Source organism: Solanum dulcamara, chromosome 4 (genome assembly GCF_947179165.1).
Source record: "Solanum dulcamara chromosome 4, daSolDulc1.2, whole genome shotgun sequence".
Classification (NCBI taxonomy): domain Eukaryota; kingdom Viridiplantae; phylum Streptophyta; class Magnoliopsida; order Solanales; family Solanaceae; genus Solanum; species Solanum dulcamara.
Genome location: NC_077240.1, coordinates 18,074,751 through 18,091,794, shown reverse-complemented (window position 1 = coordinate 18,091,794; position 17,044 = coordinate 18,074,751). Strand labels below are relative to the sequence as shown.

General features: G+C 33.6%; 2 protein-coding genes across 2 annotated transcripts; one reads left to right on the top strand and one right to left on the bottom strand.

Annotated features, from left to right (window-relative positions):
• Nucleotides 1-228: 228 nt before the first annotated feature.
• LOC129886742 (actin-related protein 2/3 complex subunit 5A) lies at nucleotides 229-8,263 on the top strand. Its single transcript, XM_055961567.1, has 4 exons — nucleotides 229-423; nucleotides 550-622; nucleotides 752-852; nucleotides 7,945-8,263. The coding sequence occupies exons 1-4, from the start codon at nucleotides 335-337 to the stop codon at nucleotides 8,078-8,080; spliced, it is 399 nt and encodes a 132-aa protein (XP_055817542.1). The 5' UTR covers nucleotides 229-334; the 3' UTR covers nucleotides 8,081-8,263.
• Nucleotides 8,264-9,947: 1,684 nt separating this feature from the next.
• On the bottom strand, nucleotides 9,948-13,218 carry LOC129886740 (homeobox-leucine zipper protein HAT3-like). Its single transcript, XM_055961566.1, has 4 exons — nucleotides 12,794-13,218; nucleotides 12,269-12,576; nucleotides 11,606-11,685; nucleotides 9,948-10,629 (listed from the first exon to the last, which is right to left on the bottom strand). Exons 1-4 carry the CDS (start codon nucleotides 12,924-12,926, stop codon nucleotides 10,290-10,292), a joined length of 861 nt encoding a protein of 286 aa, XP_055817541.1. The 5' UTR covers nucleotides 12,927-13,218; the 3' UTR covers nucleotides 9,948-10,289.
• Between the last annotated feature and the right edge of the window lie 3,826 nt (nucleotides 13,219-17,044).

Sequence of the window (17,044 nt, the reverse complement as noted above, 5' to 3'; positions counted from 1 at the left end):
AGATTTATGTAATTTTTAGACGTTGGCAATCCTTTTCCACGTAATCTAAGCCTATTTCATTCACAAAACATTTTTCATCTTACCTTTGAACTTGTCCTTGTCGCATAGGTAAATCTAAAAGACCATCAAAAGTTAAATTTTGAATTATGTTTGAATGTAAAATTTTAAAATTTTAATTTATGCAAGTGAATATTATTAATTTAAGGGGCATTTTATTTCATTTTGATATAAATATTCTCACTCCTGTTAGTAATCATGAAAACCAAAATTCGAAGCATCCAAAATCCCTCTCAATAAAGATCCCAAAAGCTGATTGCTTTGGGCAATTCTACAAATGGCTGAGATTGTAGAAGCAGATAATTACGAAGCCATAATCACCAGAATCGAGCACAAGTCCCGCAAGATCGAAAGCTTACTCAAACAGTACACAAATTTCTACCCTTAAAAGTTCCAAATTTTTTTCCCTTTTTCATATCTGCACAAAAACAAAAACCCACATCTATAACTGTTTAATGATGAATACCCACTTGTGATTTTGGTTATTGTTAGGTATAAACCAGTGGAAGCTCTGAAAACAGCTCTAGAAGGATCACCTCCCAAGACCAAGGATGAAAGATGCAAGGTTCAATCTTTTTGCCCATGTCTTTTGTAAAAGTATGTTTTTGTATTAGAATATTAGTCTATGATGCAACTTGTGAGTTGACAGTTTTTTTTTTTTTTTGGTGTGTGTGTGTGTTTTGGGAATTTGCAGTCTGCTAATTGGATAGTGGTGCATAGGGCTATAATGGCTATCAAGGATATGGATAGCTTGTTCTCTGCATTGGATCCTGAGTACTATGATATTCTCATGAAGTAAGCTCTTTTTTGTTCCTAATTGTTCTATGTATTTCGGACTAGATGTGAATCATGTCCACATAAAATTGTTATGCTAGTATTCTATGAATACTCTATTTCCGATTCTTCGTTATTCCCTACTGGAATATAGAATGTAAATGTCAAGATCATGGGAATTGTGTGAAATGGATGATTTTATCCACTTGAGGGCCTTGATGCATTTTTGACTGATTGAGATTTGGACAAAGGGACTCCACTTAATTATTGATACTTGTTTAGCAATCCTCAAAATATTATTGTTGAGCCTCTGGTGATACTGTTATGCACACAGAAATGGCTATGTGTTACAAGGCTTGTAACCCATTTTCACAAAGATATTGAGAAATTTAATATTTCAGTTGAGTTACGAAAATTGATGCGAGGAAGTGGAAAATAAAGAAATCTAAATCTGGTAGAGAAGTATCTGGCAATATTCTAATGAAATCAAACCTCCAATGGAAATCAGAGATGGTATTTTGAAGTTCCAAAGCTTTTCTTTTCAGGAAATAGCTGATGAACTCTTTGAGCTGATGGTGGTGCAATGCATTAATAGATTCGTGCAGTTATATACACATGTTATTAATTTTAAGATCAACAAGAGAGTGGAATACACAATGTTCTGCTCTATGATTAAATAGACAAATTTTGTTCTATGTCAGTTTGCTATAAGGACCAGTTTAGAGTGATTAACATGCCCAAGTGGAAATAGGCCAGGACGGAATAGCCTAGTAATAAGATCCTTCCACCTCCAGCTTTGATGTTGGAGTTCGAGTCACCAATGGTAGAAAAATGGAAAAAGCCACACTATTGGACTCCTAGGTTCAGGAACTTTGGGGATGGGGTTTACCATGCTCAGAAAACAAAAGAAGTAGAATAATTGGCTGAACAATCTTTTAAAGATCTTTATATCAAGTATCATGGACTGAAAATCACATATTTTGAAATTGCACATTCTTATACACTGCACTAAATATCTTATGTTTATTTACTTTAGGTTACAATGGATTTGAGATGGGTCATGAAATCTGTTGACAATGAGATACTTTGTTAAGATTTTCGAACAACTTTAATTGGACATTTTGGTAAATGCCAACAATATGCTTCAAAAGTTGATCGACAACATGCAAGCATTTTTTTACCTCAGTTTGGGTTTTTAATGTGCAACAACTAGCTTAAACTTGGCATTGGTCTTACATCTCCATGAATACAAGATATTACATCTTTAAAGAAATGTTTTTTAAATGAATTCACCATGTTGGTAGGTGAGATTGCCGTTTCATTGATTTTCTACCACCAGCAACCAGGGAACTGGTGTAATACTTGCTAGTTGCTTGATCGGGTGCAAATCTCAGTACTGTAATCTGAGGCGAGACTAAATATTTAAACACTAAAATAAAGTTGAAGGAATCATCTGTCAAGAAGGGCCTGAAAGTTCACTGGGAATAACTTGGGTTGGTAGCTTAGCTGGCACTAAGATGAAGATATTTCAGCTTAAGAACCAATATGACTTACTCTTACTCTTACTCTTATCTAGATGTTGTTTCTTTACAAAGCTTTACCTTCGACATATGATAAAGGGCTGAATTCAGGGGTTGGAAGGGGTAATAGATGGGCTTGAAGTGCCTATTTTCTGGAAACATCTGAACATAATGACTTGATCAATGAAGCAAAGTTGGCTCTACTCTTAAATGTGCCAGCATATTTACTACTCTACAGTAGCTTAAGATATTGGCCGAGGAGATTGAGACTAGAGAGATATAAAGCTTTAACTTGTTACTGGGATGAGTTGGAGAAATTTTGCATGATCTGCAATTAAGATAAGTTTGATCTATATGGCAATCATGTTTGGGTACTTTTTATTGGTTTTATACTGGTTAAAATGAGTTGAGTTAGTACGGAAATCAGGTTTTGGTATTATGATCTTGAACTTGAGATGCTCAGGTTAGTATAGATTTTTCAGTAACAAGGATACACCCTGTCCTGTTGTAACTTAGAATATTATGGGATAGCTCAGTGCTGCAAAGCAAGGAAGAAATATTGAACGCATAGTCACAGAGATTTAATCTGTATGGCCACTCTTCCAAATGGTGGCCATTATCGATATTGAGAATTGAGAGAGAGAGACTCTCCCACCCCATCTGCCAATTTAAATGGTAGGCAAGTACACCATTTACATACTGCTCCGCACTTAGAAGTCAGTCCGCTGGTTCAAAATTGTCTCTTAGGATAAATGTGGCTGATAAGATCTCGTTTTTCTTTCCACTTATTAGGAAGAGAAGGACCTTGTCTTTCGTTTTTGTTAGAATAGGAATAGATATATATAATCCTACGTAGAATAGGAATAGAAATAGTAAATAGTATCCTACTTGGTAAAGGATTGTATTGTAGTGTCTATAAATAGGGTCTCTGTGTAATAATGTAGAGACAACGATTCAATAATATTTTTCTCCTATATTTTCTCAGATTGATTTGTGTGGTTCCATGCGTCTTTCCGGTGACTCCTCAAATCTGATTTGTGTAGGGTCGTGCCATCATTCCGACCCTACCCATATAATTTCTCTGTTTTAGTAGGGTCGTGCCGTCAATCCGACCCTACCCATATAATACTCTTTTTCAATAGGGTTGTGCCATCATTCCGATCCTACTTATATAACTTTATTTCTCATATTGTGACCACTTTTAGCCATCAAATCTAATACTCCGACACATGAGAATGTTTCGACCATTTTTTTTGTTACTTTCGTCTACTCGTCTATTGATTCCAAGACGATCAATACATTTTATACTAGATTCTAAGCACTTCCTGGCGACCGTTGCACTATGAAGAAGTCTATGGAGCAACCACCTAGTTTTGTTGCTCAGGGGGAGTATGGTAGCCTTGTATGTCGATTGTGTAAGTCACTCTATGGTCTGAAACAGTCTTCTCAAACTTGGTTTGGGAAGTTCAACACTGTAATTTAGGAATTTATCACTCCGTGTTTTATCAACATTATGCATCAATTCCAGTATTTCATGAGAAGACCAAGCACATTGAGATTGACTGGCATTTTGCATCAAATTCAGTATTTCCACATTGAGATTGACTGGCATTTTGCATCAAATTCAGTATTTTATGAGAAGACTGAGCGCATTCAGATTGACTGACAATTTTGTGAAGTTAGGGATCAACTTGCAGATATCTCACCAAGCCCCTAATCGGTCCTCGTATGAATTACATTTGCAACAAGCTAGGTACATATGACTTGTATGTACTAGCTTGAGGGGGAGTGTTAGAATAGGAATAGGTATATACAATCATACTTAGAATAGGAATAGTAATAGGAATAGAAATAGTAAATAGTATCCTACTTGGTAAAGGATTGTATTGTAGTGTCTATAAATAGGGTCTCTGTGTAATAATGTAGGGACAACAATTCAATAATATTTTTCTCCTATATTTCTAACAGTTTTTGTTTACTGAAACAAATTGACTTATTTTTCTTCTATCAAGATATTGTATAGCCTTCTTCCTTTGACATATGTACATTCTGCACTGCTGTAACTTGTAAGAATACAATAGTAGGAGATGCATAGACCAAAATGTCTTGATATGTATTTGGCTCTATTTCGGTGTTTTAGGGGTTTAACTTGACCAATTTACTGAATGTGTACAAAAGTTTGAAATAATACTTATAAATTTAGATAACACTGAAAAAATGCTAAAGGTTGAATTTTCTTATAGTCAGAAATCATTTTCATTAATATGTCAAGATGGTGCTAAAAAATACACATACCATGTGGTAATGTAGGCTACTTTTTGGTCTTCTTATAAGCTATCTAATTTACTATTCAAGAATATATTATTTCTCTATGCCAAATATATAAATGAAACGAAAGAAATTCTTCAGATTACTTAAGCTTTTCTCATTACTTTGAAAGAGCTTCTACTTTTTCTATTCCATGAAGTCATAGAAAAGCAAAGTGGCCAGTTTTTCATGTTGTTTTCAACTCTTCTGACTCTTCCTTATCCTCCAACTTGCCATGCTCTTAACACTCTCTTATGGTATAGAAAGAACATCTCTGTCCATCGCTATTATGCAGTGTACAATTAGTAATCACCATCCTTCTCGTAGTCCTTGCACATGAAACCCCAACTTACAGCAATCCGTTTCCTCCTCCTGTGATTTTCTGTTGAAAAGAATCACATCCCACTCCATGCAGCATATGAAGAAGGTCACTTTATTTGGTCTGTGTGTATTCATATCTCCTTTCCACCTTGTCTTCTTCTTTCCTCCCTAGTAAGACCCGTATAGTAGAAGCTCATTAAAAATGTACTTGCACTGCCACCACTTTCTGCTACAGAGGAAATGTAGATTTATGTCAACTCCTCTGCTTCTTTCCATTCCCTTTCTGAATAGGTCTTCTCAAGCTAGTTTTCCAAGATGAACCCTTAATTCTTTTGTGATGAGTTCAGCAACAATTGCCATGCTGTCATATAAGCATTCACATACACCCTTGAATAAGCATGCTTCAATAAAAATTTCAGTATCCACATCATCTGTTGAACTAAATTGTTTCCAATTATGTTTCCCAACAATAAAGCCAATGAACCTTGTAAATTCATCTTTCCCCTTCATAATACCTTTTCATAGTGTTACTCAGTTACTTCATTCGATTACCGTCCATTTCTCGATATTCTGTGTTTTGCAACTATTGCCTTTTCTTAACCAACTTTGTCAACAACAAAAAAACTTTCACCTTTTTCTGTAAAGCATCACCTTATATGCAAATCTTCATATTCATTTTCATGTCAAGGCCATATATATACATCTGATCTCCTTACTCCTCTTATGTATGGGGCTTTATTTTCTCCCATTCCATCAAAAGATATATCTACTCCATCCTTTTCCTCAGATAAAACCTTCAGTGATTTCTAGCTAGACAGTAGATTTCAACAGCTTTCTCTTCTCTCTTTTGACAAGTATGGTGTCTTCCTCCCGCTTGACATCCGTCTAAATTTTCAATCACCTATTGCAATATATTGACAATATGCAATTAATTTTTAAAAAACAAATCCCGCAAAGGATTGTTCATGGAACTACTCTCGAGATTCTTTAGACCATATTTAAGTTTTTTCCGATATATATATTTTATTTTCTCTGAGTTTAATATACTAATATAAGGCCATGATGGAGTTGCATCCCAAATATGAAGACTTGAGAATTTATGCTCCCCATTGGGTGCGACATAAGTAGCAGAGAAACAAACAACAGACATGAGAGTCATGTCCTACAGTAAGACACAAAATATTGAAAATAAGGGAATATGACACAAGTTGGACAGGATCTTAGAGTTTTGAAGTTTATTATATGATATATGACCCAAACTAGTAGAAAACTATGTTGTTCTGATCCTAAAAATTGTTGCCTGATGTGTGTTGGTTCGTTCAAAAGTTGTGCATTTTTTGGAGGATCCGACTCAGTGCAAGAACATCTTTGGAGGATCTGAGCAACAGAGAAAAAAAATATTGTAAGTATTAAAAAAGATACAAAAAGAAACATTAAATGATTCCACAAAATAAATCTTTGTAAAGCATCCAAATCGCACCAAATAACATATAGCAAATACAAAGCTTGGCTATGTTCCAACAACAAAAAAAAAAAAAAAAAAAAAAAAAGCTTCATCTATTGGCCAATTGGTCTCAAATGCATCTCTTAACCTATGTAGACCACCCTGGGACTGAAAACTCAGAAGAAACTTCCAGGACTGGGAATTGAATGAGCCACTGGAATTAGTCACCAAACTAGCAGGGATTGCCCAAACTCTCAAGTGGATGGTAGGCTGATATGGGGTGATTCTAGTAAGGGGACGGACCTTTAATGTGAAAAGAGGTTAATCACCACTCTGTTCCAATAAGGATCTGATTGACAAATGACCTTGGAAACTAATATGGAGGACTATACCAAAGTGATCTTGCTTCAGTTGGGTAACTCTTCATGAAGCCTCACACTGGAAAGCCTCAGCAAGAGAAGGATTCAGACAGTAAATAGATGTTATATGTGTCAGTCGGAATCTGAAAGTGTTTTGAATCTCTTCCTTCATTGTGCAGTTGCAAGAGACTTTTGGAATATGTTCCTCTCCTTCTTTAGAGTAGCCTGGGTCATGCCTGACATTAATAAGGAAGCTCATGAAAGCTGGTGCTCTTGGAGAGTTGGAAAGTCCATCAAAAAGGTTTGGTAAATGGTGCCGCCTTCTATTTTTTGGTGCATCTGGAATGAGAGAACTCACAGATGTTTTGATGGGATTTCAACTCCAATTCATGATCTCAAAGCAAAATGTTTACTTAGTATTTTTAGTTGGCTAGACCAGCCCCTGTAACTAGTGGTGATTATTTTTTAGAATGTGTATGCTCCTTGGTGTTTGCTTAGACTAGTTTTCTTCTTCTTAAGCAGTTTATTCACTCACTCTTTTGTACTTCTGATGTATCTTCTTGATGCCTTCTAATAGAATTTTCTTACTTTATTGAAAAAAATCATAGTATCTAGATAATCAAGGTGAGGGACAAAGAAAAGAGATTTCTTACCTGTACAGTTATGGTTGTATGCTGATTAGCATTGAGTTCTTTAGCAGCAGTACCCGTGGTTACCACAATATTCTACCTTTGAAACATGATGCCAACTTTAAACAATTCACCGCTGATTTGGTTTCTTTTGGTTCTGTGTTTAATGTTTAAGCCTAAATCTGCTTATATCTTCGTTAGTGTAAAGAAGATGAAGGAATTATGTGATGCAAGGTGACATTTTCTCATTGAATGAACTCTTTTTGACAGCTTTCATTTGTTTAATGGACCGTAGCAGCGACCCCAGCATAACTCATTTTCTTTTCTGATATTGGACCATCTAGACTCTGCTTCACAAACGCTAGTAGTTGAAATGAACTCGTTTGATGTAAAAGCATATTTGAGACGCAAAGAAGAAATGTGAAATTGCCTTGTGATTTATCCAATAGATATACCTGATTCACAAGTAATGTGGCATATTTCTGAAGTTGGGTTACGATATTCACTGTTGAACCTTTTTATCTGATGTGCAGGTACTTGTACAGAGGTTTGTCTACTGGAGACCGCCCAACATGTGACCAATGCCTAAGGATCCATGAAAAACTAACAGAAAAAGCTGGTTTGGGATGCATACTGCGTTGTCTTGCTGACACTGTGAATACTGTGTGACTAATAGCAGTTTATTAGAGCTGGATGAACACAATACTGTAGCAATTTATTGGGGGGGGGGGGGGGGAAGTCATCACTAGTGATGAATGTTGACTTTGGAAGTGTACCTGTATATATCATTCTGATGAATATTGATGTTGAGATTGAGTTTAGCTTATTCAAAGGGCTGCTTCCTCTGCTTTAGTCGTCTGTATTCTTCTCGACAATATAACATACGAACTGTAACAATGCAATTTGAGATTTCTGCCATCATTTTTTATTCGTATTTCTGTTGTATTTTATGTGGCTATCATGTAAAGAAGATGTTTGCTCCAAAGAGTTGTCTATTACCAAAAATTGATAAACGTATATTAACTGTATCGAAAGTTTTGTTGTAGAAACTTTGCTGATGTTTGAGATCGTGTCATCCCCCCAACTCCCAAACCAAAACAATTGCTACTTATTACCTTCTTGGGCATGCCTGTTTCATATACCTGCCAATAAATCAAGTGCATTTTGTGACTCTTGTACCACTTGATACTGGGGGGTTGATTGCACATGAGGGTGTGACATAGTTATCGATGAGTAAAGAAAACAATAGAGATCATCATTCAAACACTGGTAGATAAGGGCGGAGCCACCTTGTGGTCAGGAGGTTCATCCGAACCTCCTTTGGTAGAAAATTATATTATTTATACATGGTTAAAATATTTTTTTATATATATATAGTAGATTTTGAACCTCCTTCGGCAAGTTCATGTGTCTACTTTTTCAAATTTTGAACCCCCTTAATCAAAATTCTGGTTACGTCACTGATGGTAGAGACAAAAAACTAAGTAATTTCCTCATATTTGCATATGAATAGAATCGTGAAAAAAATAGAGATTGAAATTTGAATCTCGATTCATACGGAAAAAATAAAGTAAAATCATCACATTTGTCTAAATGTTGATGGACAAATCTATGTGGTACTGGCTTTGATGGACAAATCTATATAGTACTTGATGGAATTAGGAAACTTACATAAATATATAATATTAAGAAAATATTTACCATTTATAGCAATAAAAAAAAATTACTAAACATTTATAATATATTTATAATACAATTTTAATATATATTGCAAAAAACTATTTATAAAACATATATAATACAAGTTTTATAAATGGATAATACATTTAACACATAATTTAATAAACTTATAATACATTATGTCAGTTTCTTACTACACAAACATAATATATATTTTAAAACACTTATAATACATTTATATTGTATGCATAATTCACTTTTAATACAAGTATAGATTTATCATAGTATTGCTATGTATTGCTATAAATGGTAATAAATAAAAAATATCGCTAAAATCAATAATTAATTTTTTAAAAAGACTCAATCAAGTAATTTTTCCATCTAATTATGTACAAGTTGATCCAACACCACAATTATTTAAAAAAAATACCATGATTATTAAGACATACTCGATTCTCTTCAATTTGTTTGTCCTAGTTTTTTTTAGTTTATTTTTTAAAAAAAAATGTTTTTTTTCTTTGTTTTACTATTCTTTAATTTCAATGTGACATGTTTAAAATTGTAAGATTAAAAAATCTTCTTTACTTTTTTAAACTCCGTATCAAATAAAATCAAACAAATAAATTAAAACAGAGCAAACTACATAAAAGGATATTAAGTTAATAGATTTTGGTGAACTAGATGGAGAATCCTAGCTAGTCAAATACCCTTTAGGTGGAAAAGTGGATAATAGTACATATATAGCAATCATATCCACAAGTTGCCCAAGAGGAGCCCATGATTCTTGGGTAGGGGAAATTTTGGAATAGAGGATCTTCATGCAAAAAGTATAGATATACTATATAAAAATAGTTACTCAACACAATTATGTCTTCCCCATTTAAGTAGAGCATTTTCCTACACAAATGAAATGAACAAATTCAACAACTGTTCCTCTCAAACCCAACACATCACATCCTACTTTTGGAACATTAAATCATTCACCAACTAAAGAGAGAACCCAAACAAAAATAAAACTAACTCAGATTCTCTTGTAATCATCTCATTCATCATCTTACTCTATAAACACTTCCCTACTCTACTATCTTGGGACCACTTTTCACTACCCTTTTGTCTATCTGTTTGGCTCCAAAAAAAGGAGTTCCAACAATCTTGTCCAAAATTACTTCTTCACCCTCAAAACAAGAGTAAAATTGCGTTAGAGTGTTTTAGGGGCAAATATTGCAGCCCATGGTTTGTTGAGGGGCACTGGAGCTTGGTGGAGAGCGCCTACCAGGTGGTGGTGTGAGCGAGAGGCACTAGCTCCGGTTACTGAAGAAGACACGGCGGAGGATGAAGAGGATGATACAGCTACACGCTCGCATTGAGGGCACATGGTGAGGGTGGTAGGAGGGCTCATATTCATGTACAATTGTGGAGAAAGCTTCAATGCTCTAAGCTCACTAACTTCTTTCTGCAAACGTCTGTTTTCCTCCGTCAGATTTTCGCAACAACGCTTCAAGTATTCACACTCAACCTCTGTTTGCTTCAACTTGGTCCTGCATCATTTAGACAATATCGATTGAGTTCAGTGTTAACAACGTTAAAAATCGAAAACTAATTCAAAAGTACAATATAATCTAATGCTAAAAATCTTAAAAGTTAAAACACATCAAGTCTAAATATTGAAATCGCCTCCAAACAAAGTGTCATGGCAACACAACCTACTCCATATCTCGAATGCTTTCATTTCAACCGTCCATTTAAAATCATTATACTGGCAAAGTTTATTATAATTCATTAATTCTCAAATTTTGATTTTAATCTCCGCCCTGATTAATTAAAAATACTCACCCATTTTAACCTTATGTTGACCCTTACTAAAGGTTATGGTGGTCCCTCCGGCCTTAATTAAAGATTTTGTCTTTTTGCTTTGAGCCCTGAGAACAAATTCACCACTGACCCCAAAGTGGTTTTCCGATGTAAATCTAAAATTAATCGAGCTACAAAGAAGGTATCAAACATCAAATGAAATGAATCATTTTTTTTCATATTGTGAAACTTAAACTAATAGTAAAAGTTATGTGGCCAACAACATAATTTGCTATTTTTAAAAGACAATAAAGTGTAATGCATGAAATTGTTTCTCCTTTAATTAGAAGTCTCGAGTTGAAATTCTGAGTATGAAATTTATTTATTTTTGATAAGAAGCATTTTCTTTCGAACGTGGCCTTACGCGGAGCGAATCCAAAATAGTTGAACTCGCGGGTACCAAAAAATGGGATAAATCTTTTTTATTTGCAAAAGTAGAATAGATTGTTAAGACAATTTTAAATTCTAAGGTGAGAAAGATAATCCATGCACACGTGTATCACCCGACAGGACATTACTTTAATTAGTACTATAATCATAATTTAAATTTTATCATGGAACACTTACACGTGTGTCCATAATAACATCGAAGATTCATGCTACAAACGTGAAATATTATTCTAATGCCAAATATGCCCTTGAATCTGTAAACAAATAACTTACCTTGCCCTCCTGTTCTGAAACCACACCTCCACTTGTCTTGGCCTCAGATTCAGCTGTTTCGCCAGAACCAATTTTTGCTTCTGGAAAAAATGAAAAACAAATTAATATTTGTTTGGCCATAAAATTTTATCACATTTTAATATCTCATCATAAAATGCATGATCAAACATAATTTTAAATAGCATTTGACCATAAAATATTGAAATTCAACCATTTTCACGATTTTTAAAAACATCTAAAAGTATTTTTGACTCTAAATTACTCATAAAAGTTCAAAAAATAAAGTCAAATTTATATTCATAGCCAAACATTTTAAATCATTTTCACTTTAGAAACAAAAATATTTCTTTTTTTGAAATACTCACAATCTTCATGACTAAATGCCCCCAAATTTCAACAATTACCCCTTTTAAAATCCGAAATTTATGGCATTACACCTTTGCATTTTATAAAATTAGAATTCTTTGAGAAATTATGTTTTTATGACAGAAAAATTGAGTGAGAAGTAAATGGTTCCACACAATAAATTCACAAAAGAATTTACAAAAACTGTTATCCTACAATAAATTTTTATTTTATTATAAATTAAAAATCAGAAGTTATTACCCTGTTTTCCAAAATTAACCTTGACCCACAAAGTTATTTACGAAAACTACCACTCACCGGATTAAGAGTGTTATACTCCTTGAATGTCTCTTCAAGAACCGCAGCTTGCTCCTTTGACAGCCGGAGTTTCTTCCTTGCCGCCGCATCTCCGCCGTCATCCTCCAACGAGCTGGTGGCCCTCTCCCCTTCGTTCTCTTCTCTTTCATGACTCCTCTTCCCACTCACACTCGAAACAGTGCTGTTAGGTGATGAAACCATTATCATTTGATCTTCTTCTTCATCATCATCACACTCCAAAATCATCCTCGCTGGTTCATTCATATCTATCTCCCTTCTTATCCTTTCTCCTTCCTCATCTTTTCTCCCTGCAAAATAAAAAATTGGGTGTTTTCATTTGGACCCATAAAACAGAGCATAGCATTCATAAGTGGCGGAGTCAAAATTTTTACTACGCCAAAGGGGTTCAGTTCACCATTTATTTATATTTGGATAGCTCTATTTGGCTCCGCCCCTGGGATCCAAGACCAAAACAAATGAAGAAAAAAATAGAGAAGAAAAAGATTGAATCTTTATAACTTTTACCTGATGAAATTTGATGATGGGGCATGAAGGGCAAGAGATTCAAAGGTAACGGAGGAGTTTTGAGATTGTTTTTAGGGCAACTCATGATTCCTAAGCTGAGACTCAAACCTAAACCATCTTTTTCACCACTCATCTTTTTGCTCTGTTTTTTGTTTTTTTTTTGCCCCTCAGAAGAATCAAACAACTTTATTTTTTTCTTCCCCTTTTGGAATCCAAAAGAAAGGAAATGGGGGCTTTTCTTGCTCTGGGGTTTGAAATGTGTGTTGGGGAAGGGGTAGGGAGTGGGGCTAGCGGTTAGGGGGGACAGAACGAAGAGAAATGGGGTGTTCCTTTTTGTAGCAGAAGAGTTGCAGCTTTTTTCCTTTGGCTAGTGCAATACAGTTCGTAGGATAGGTCAGAAAGATTCAGAACCTATCAATATATATATATATACACACACAAATATTTATACTTGTGTTTTATATATATTTTGAAACAAAGAAAATATTTCTTCTCAATTTTTTAAAGTCTTTTCATTTATTTATATTTGTTCAATATTAACTTGACATATTATTTTTTTAAAAAAAAAAATGATAAATTTTGTATAAAATAATTTTTATTAAAATATTTTAAACTTTTAAAAATAAATTTAAATATGAATATTGAATATATATCTGCGGACCGATAGGTCATACCCAAAAGGTCGAAGGCTGCTATTTTTATGTTTTTTTTGGGGTGAATCTTATCTAAACGAAAATTAGGAGAAAGAGATGTGTGAATATATGGAGAATAATGGAAAATAGATGTTGAATGATGATATGTCTCAAATTGATGATGATAGAGATTGGGTTTGAATAAGATTGGCTTTTTCCTTGTTTCTTATGCTTTTCTGTCTATGGGAATTGGGGGCCTATTTTTAAGCATGGTTAGACTAGTTGAAATTCAGTCGTGATGAATGACTAAACGTAACTGAAGAGTTTGAGTATTTTTAATTACACTAGTGTAAATAATCTTTTTCTTGACTTGTAACTTCTCATTGAAAAGTGGCCTTTTTTCCAGCGTTGACTGTTGACTAGCGTGCGTTCTATCTCCTGAAACACTTTTTCAGTACCCAACTTTTTGCACTTACGCGCTCAATGTTGTCTGTAAAAACTGATTTAGAGTCTGTTTTGTATGGGCTTAAAAAAAATAGCTTTTATGTATGAGGTGTTTTTAGAACTTTGAAGTGTTGAAATTATTTTTATAAATAAGCAGTTGAGTGTTTGAATAAAAGTATTTTATGATGTGAATTTTAGGGTTAAAAGAATAAAAAAATGTAATTTGAGAAATTAGTTAAAATATAAGGGATATAAAAGTAATTTTCATGGTTAAAGAAAATGACTTTAAGCACTTTGGAAAAAAAAGTTAGGAATCCTAACTTTTCATTTTTGACTGACTTTAAGAACTTTATGGGTTAAAGTCAGCATTAGGCAAACACGTCCAAAAGCTAAAAGGGCCTTTAAGTTGGTTTTGATCAACTTAAAGTCAATCCAAACGGGCTCTTAATCTATAAATTGAATCCAAAATACATTACTCCCTCCATTTATGAACACCGTATATGTATGATCATATCAACATTTTCTTAGTTATTAAATTAAAAATTGAATTATTAAGAATTAAAAATTGATAATAAATATTTTATTGATTTTATTATTAATTTAGTGTGTTAATAAATCGAGAATTGACAAATCGAATAGATAATAAATAAAATCAAATCAATAGATGCACACTCTTAATAAAAAATAGAGTGATTATGTTGATGCAGAATATATTTGTCTTTTCATTTCATATTATTTGACTCATGTTATTATTTACTCGTAAAGAAAATATTCTCAATCAGATTTATTTTTTATATATATATTTAGAGGTTGAACTCTATATATTTAGTCAAAAATAAAGAAATTTTATTTATTTTATCACACAAATAAATGCAGAGTAACAATATCAATTTCATTTGAACCCAATATTTTTTTAGCTAACCATAAATTCACGAGTTATTAAAAATCTACGAAAATTACCATAAATAATAAATTTAATGTTAAGAACATTAAAGGTATAATTTACAAATCTAAAATTTTGGATATACAGAGCCCTTTTAACTTGTCAACGATTTTCATTTTTGTACTTTATCTTAACCTTCTTTCATTTTAATTTTTAAACTTCATTTTTATGTACCGTTTGAACATAAAATATTAATTTTTATAATTTTTTTATTTTTATTTATATGGTATTCAATTATAACTTTTTATTTTAAAAATTGCTGTATGTCCGTTAGTTTTCATAAAAGAAAAACTAAAAAATTGACGAACGAATATTAACTTTTTAAAATTAAAAATTAAAAAAATTGAGATTTGCTCTGCATTTTTTGCATGAATTGACGAAAGTGCATCGATTTTCTGTGTTTGGTATGAAAGGAAAATGTTTTCTAGAAAAATATAAAAAATAAGTGTTTTTTTTTTACTTATTTTTTAGTATTTGATGAGTAAATAAAAAAAATAATATCTCAAGAGTTTTAATATGTAAAGTTAATAAAATATCATGAGTGTGGAATAGTGTATAGAGTGGGGGGTCGGGTTGAAGGGGGTGGGTTGGATTTTGGAGACCCTTAAAAGTTACTTATGAAATTTGTTTTAAAAGACATTTTTCTAATTTTAAAAAAATATATATTTTAATCAAAAATATTTTTACGAAACACACCCTATGCATTAACATTACTCCATATGCATAGAAAATAAGGTGGATTTGAGCTAGATCCACCACATTATTTTTATGACCATTGACTTCCCAAATAAGAAGAGGATGACAAAATAATGAAAAAGTAAAGCAATAAAAAGGGGAAAAAAGTTACATATTTAAAACTTTGTGCTAAAAAAGTTTGAGCCAAGCAAATTGGAAGAATCCAAAGCCAAGCATGAGCTCCAAAAAAGAGACGTGAGTTAAAAATGAAAAAAGAAAAAGTTTTAAAAAGAGGGGGGAAAAAAGACAAGAAAAGGATCACGTGCTAGTTCACGTGATGAAGCATGGAGGTGTTTGTCCACGTGAGATGAGGGGACCCACTAAAGATAGATCACTCGTGCGTGTCACACATCCGACACCCATATCTGTACAATCATTGGATACTCTCCTATGGACTACATACATCATCATTCCCCACGAGTTTTCCTTTTTTAGTACTCCTATCACCCACTCGCTGTCACGATCCGAATTCGGGTGTGATGACACTCATCTTAACCCATCAAAATAAGTCAATTTAAAACTCAACAGAAAGTAAATGCGGAAGTAATTGAGATAAAACAAGGTTTAACTTAGTCAAAAACAAATAAATAATCTCAAAATCCCCCAAGACTGATTGTCACGTATACAAGCCACTAATAAATTATCAAAGTACAAAAGAAAATACAGTCACAATATATTTATCTCTAGAGTAGGACTAAAACATAATAAAAGAGTGAGACGTGTCCGCTAGATGGATGTAACAGCTACCTCAACACTCGGAATGATAGCCTCGGATGTAGTAGAAAATAGTAGGAGATCAAGTAGGTCCGAACTCACAACCTACACAAGTGTGGAAGCAAGGGGTTACCAAACAACACGGTACTCAGCAAGTGGATAACTAAAACTAAGCAAAGCTTAATAGATACAAGTACTCATGTCCTCCCAACCGAACCTCCTTAACTGCAACCTGCATAAAATCAGCCCAACTCTACACTTGTACAATAACAACAGTAATACAGTCCACAAATACTCATCAATAGTCTCGTCAATGAATCATACCAAATCAAGTTCAGCACACACAGAGCAATATAGGGGTAAACATAAATTCACAAGTATCAGAAAGGTGCAATGCAATGCAATGAAATGATACATGTTTGTCCTATCGATACACATCCGCTGAATCACAGTCTGAAACCTATGGGGGACATTTCTGTCCATGTAACCTGCCACGGAACGTGTGGCCCATCCCCTCAACATATATATCTTGCCACGGAGCGTGTGACCCGACCCCTTTATTTCATAATACCTGTCATTGAGCATGTGGCCCGATCCCTTTCTTTCATAATATCTGTCATGGAGCGTGTGGCCCGACCCCTTTTATTTCATATCATTTTCAGTCTCGACACAATATGTCAGAATCAATGAAATCAATTCATGTTCATATAATTCACGATAATAAAATGACAACAACAATAATTTTTCCTATCTCACATCAACATAGTCATTTCACATGTCCAA

Coding starts and splice junctions, on each gene's coding strand:
- LOC129886742 (XM_055961567.1), top strand. CDS start 335: ATGGCTGAGATTGTAGAAGCAGATAATTACGAAGCCATAATCACCAGA. Junction 623..751: donor CCAAGGATGAAAGATGCAAG/GTTCAATCTTTT, acceptor GGGAATTTGCAG/TCTGCTAATTGGATAGTGGT. Junction 853..7,944: donor TACTATGATATTCTCATGAA/GTAAGCTCTTTT, acceptor TCTGATGTGCAG/GTACTTGTACAGAGGTTTGT.
- LOC129886740 (XM_055961566.1), bottom strand. CDS start 12,926: ATGAGTGGTGAAAAAGATGGTTTAGGTTTGAGTCTCAGCTTAGGAATC. Junction 11,686..12,268: donor AGTATAACACTCTTAATCCG/GTGAGTGGTAGT, acceptor CATTTTTTCCAG/AAGCAAAAATTGGTTCTGGC. Junction 10,630..11,605: donor TTTCAGAACAGGAGGGCAAG/GTAAGTTATTTG, acceptor TAAATGATGCAG/GACCAAGTTGAAGCAAACAG.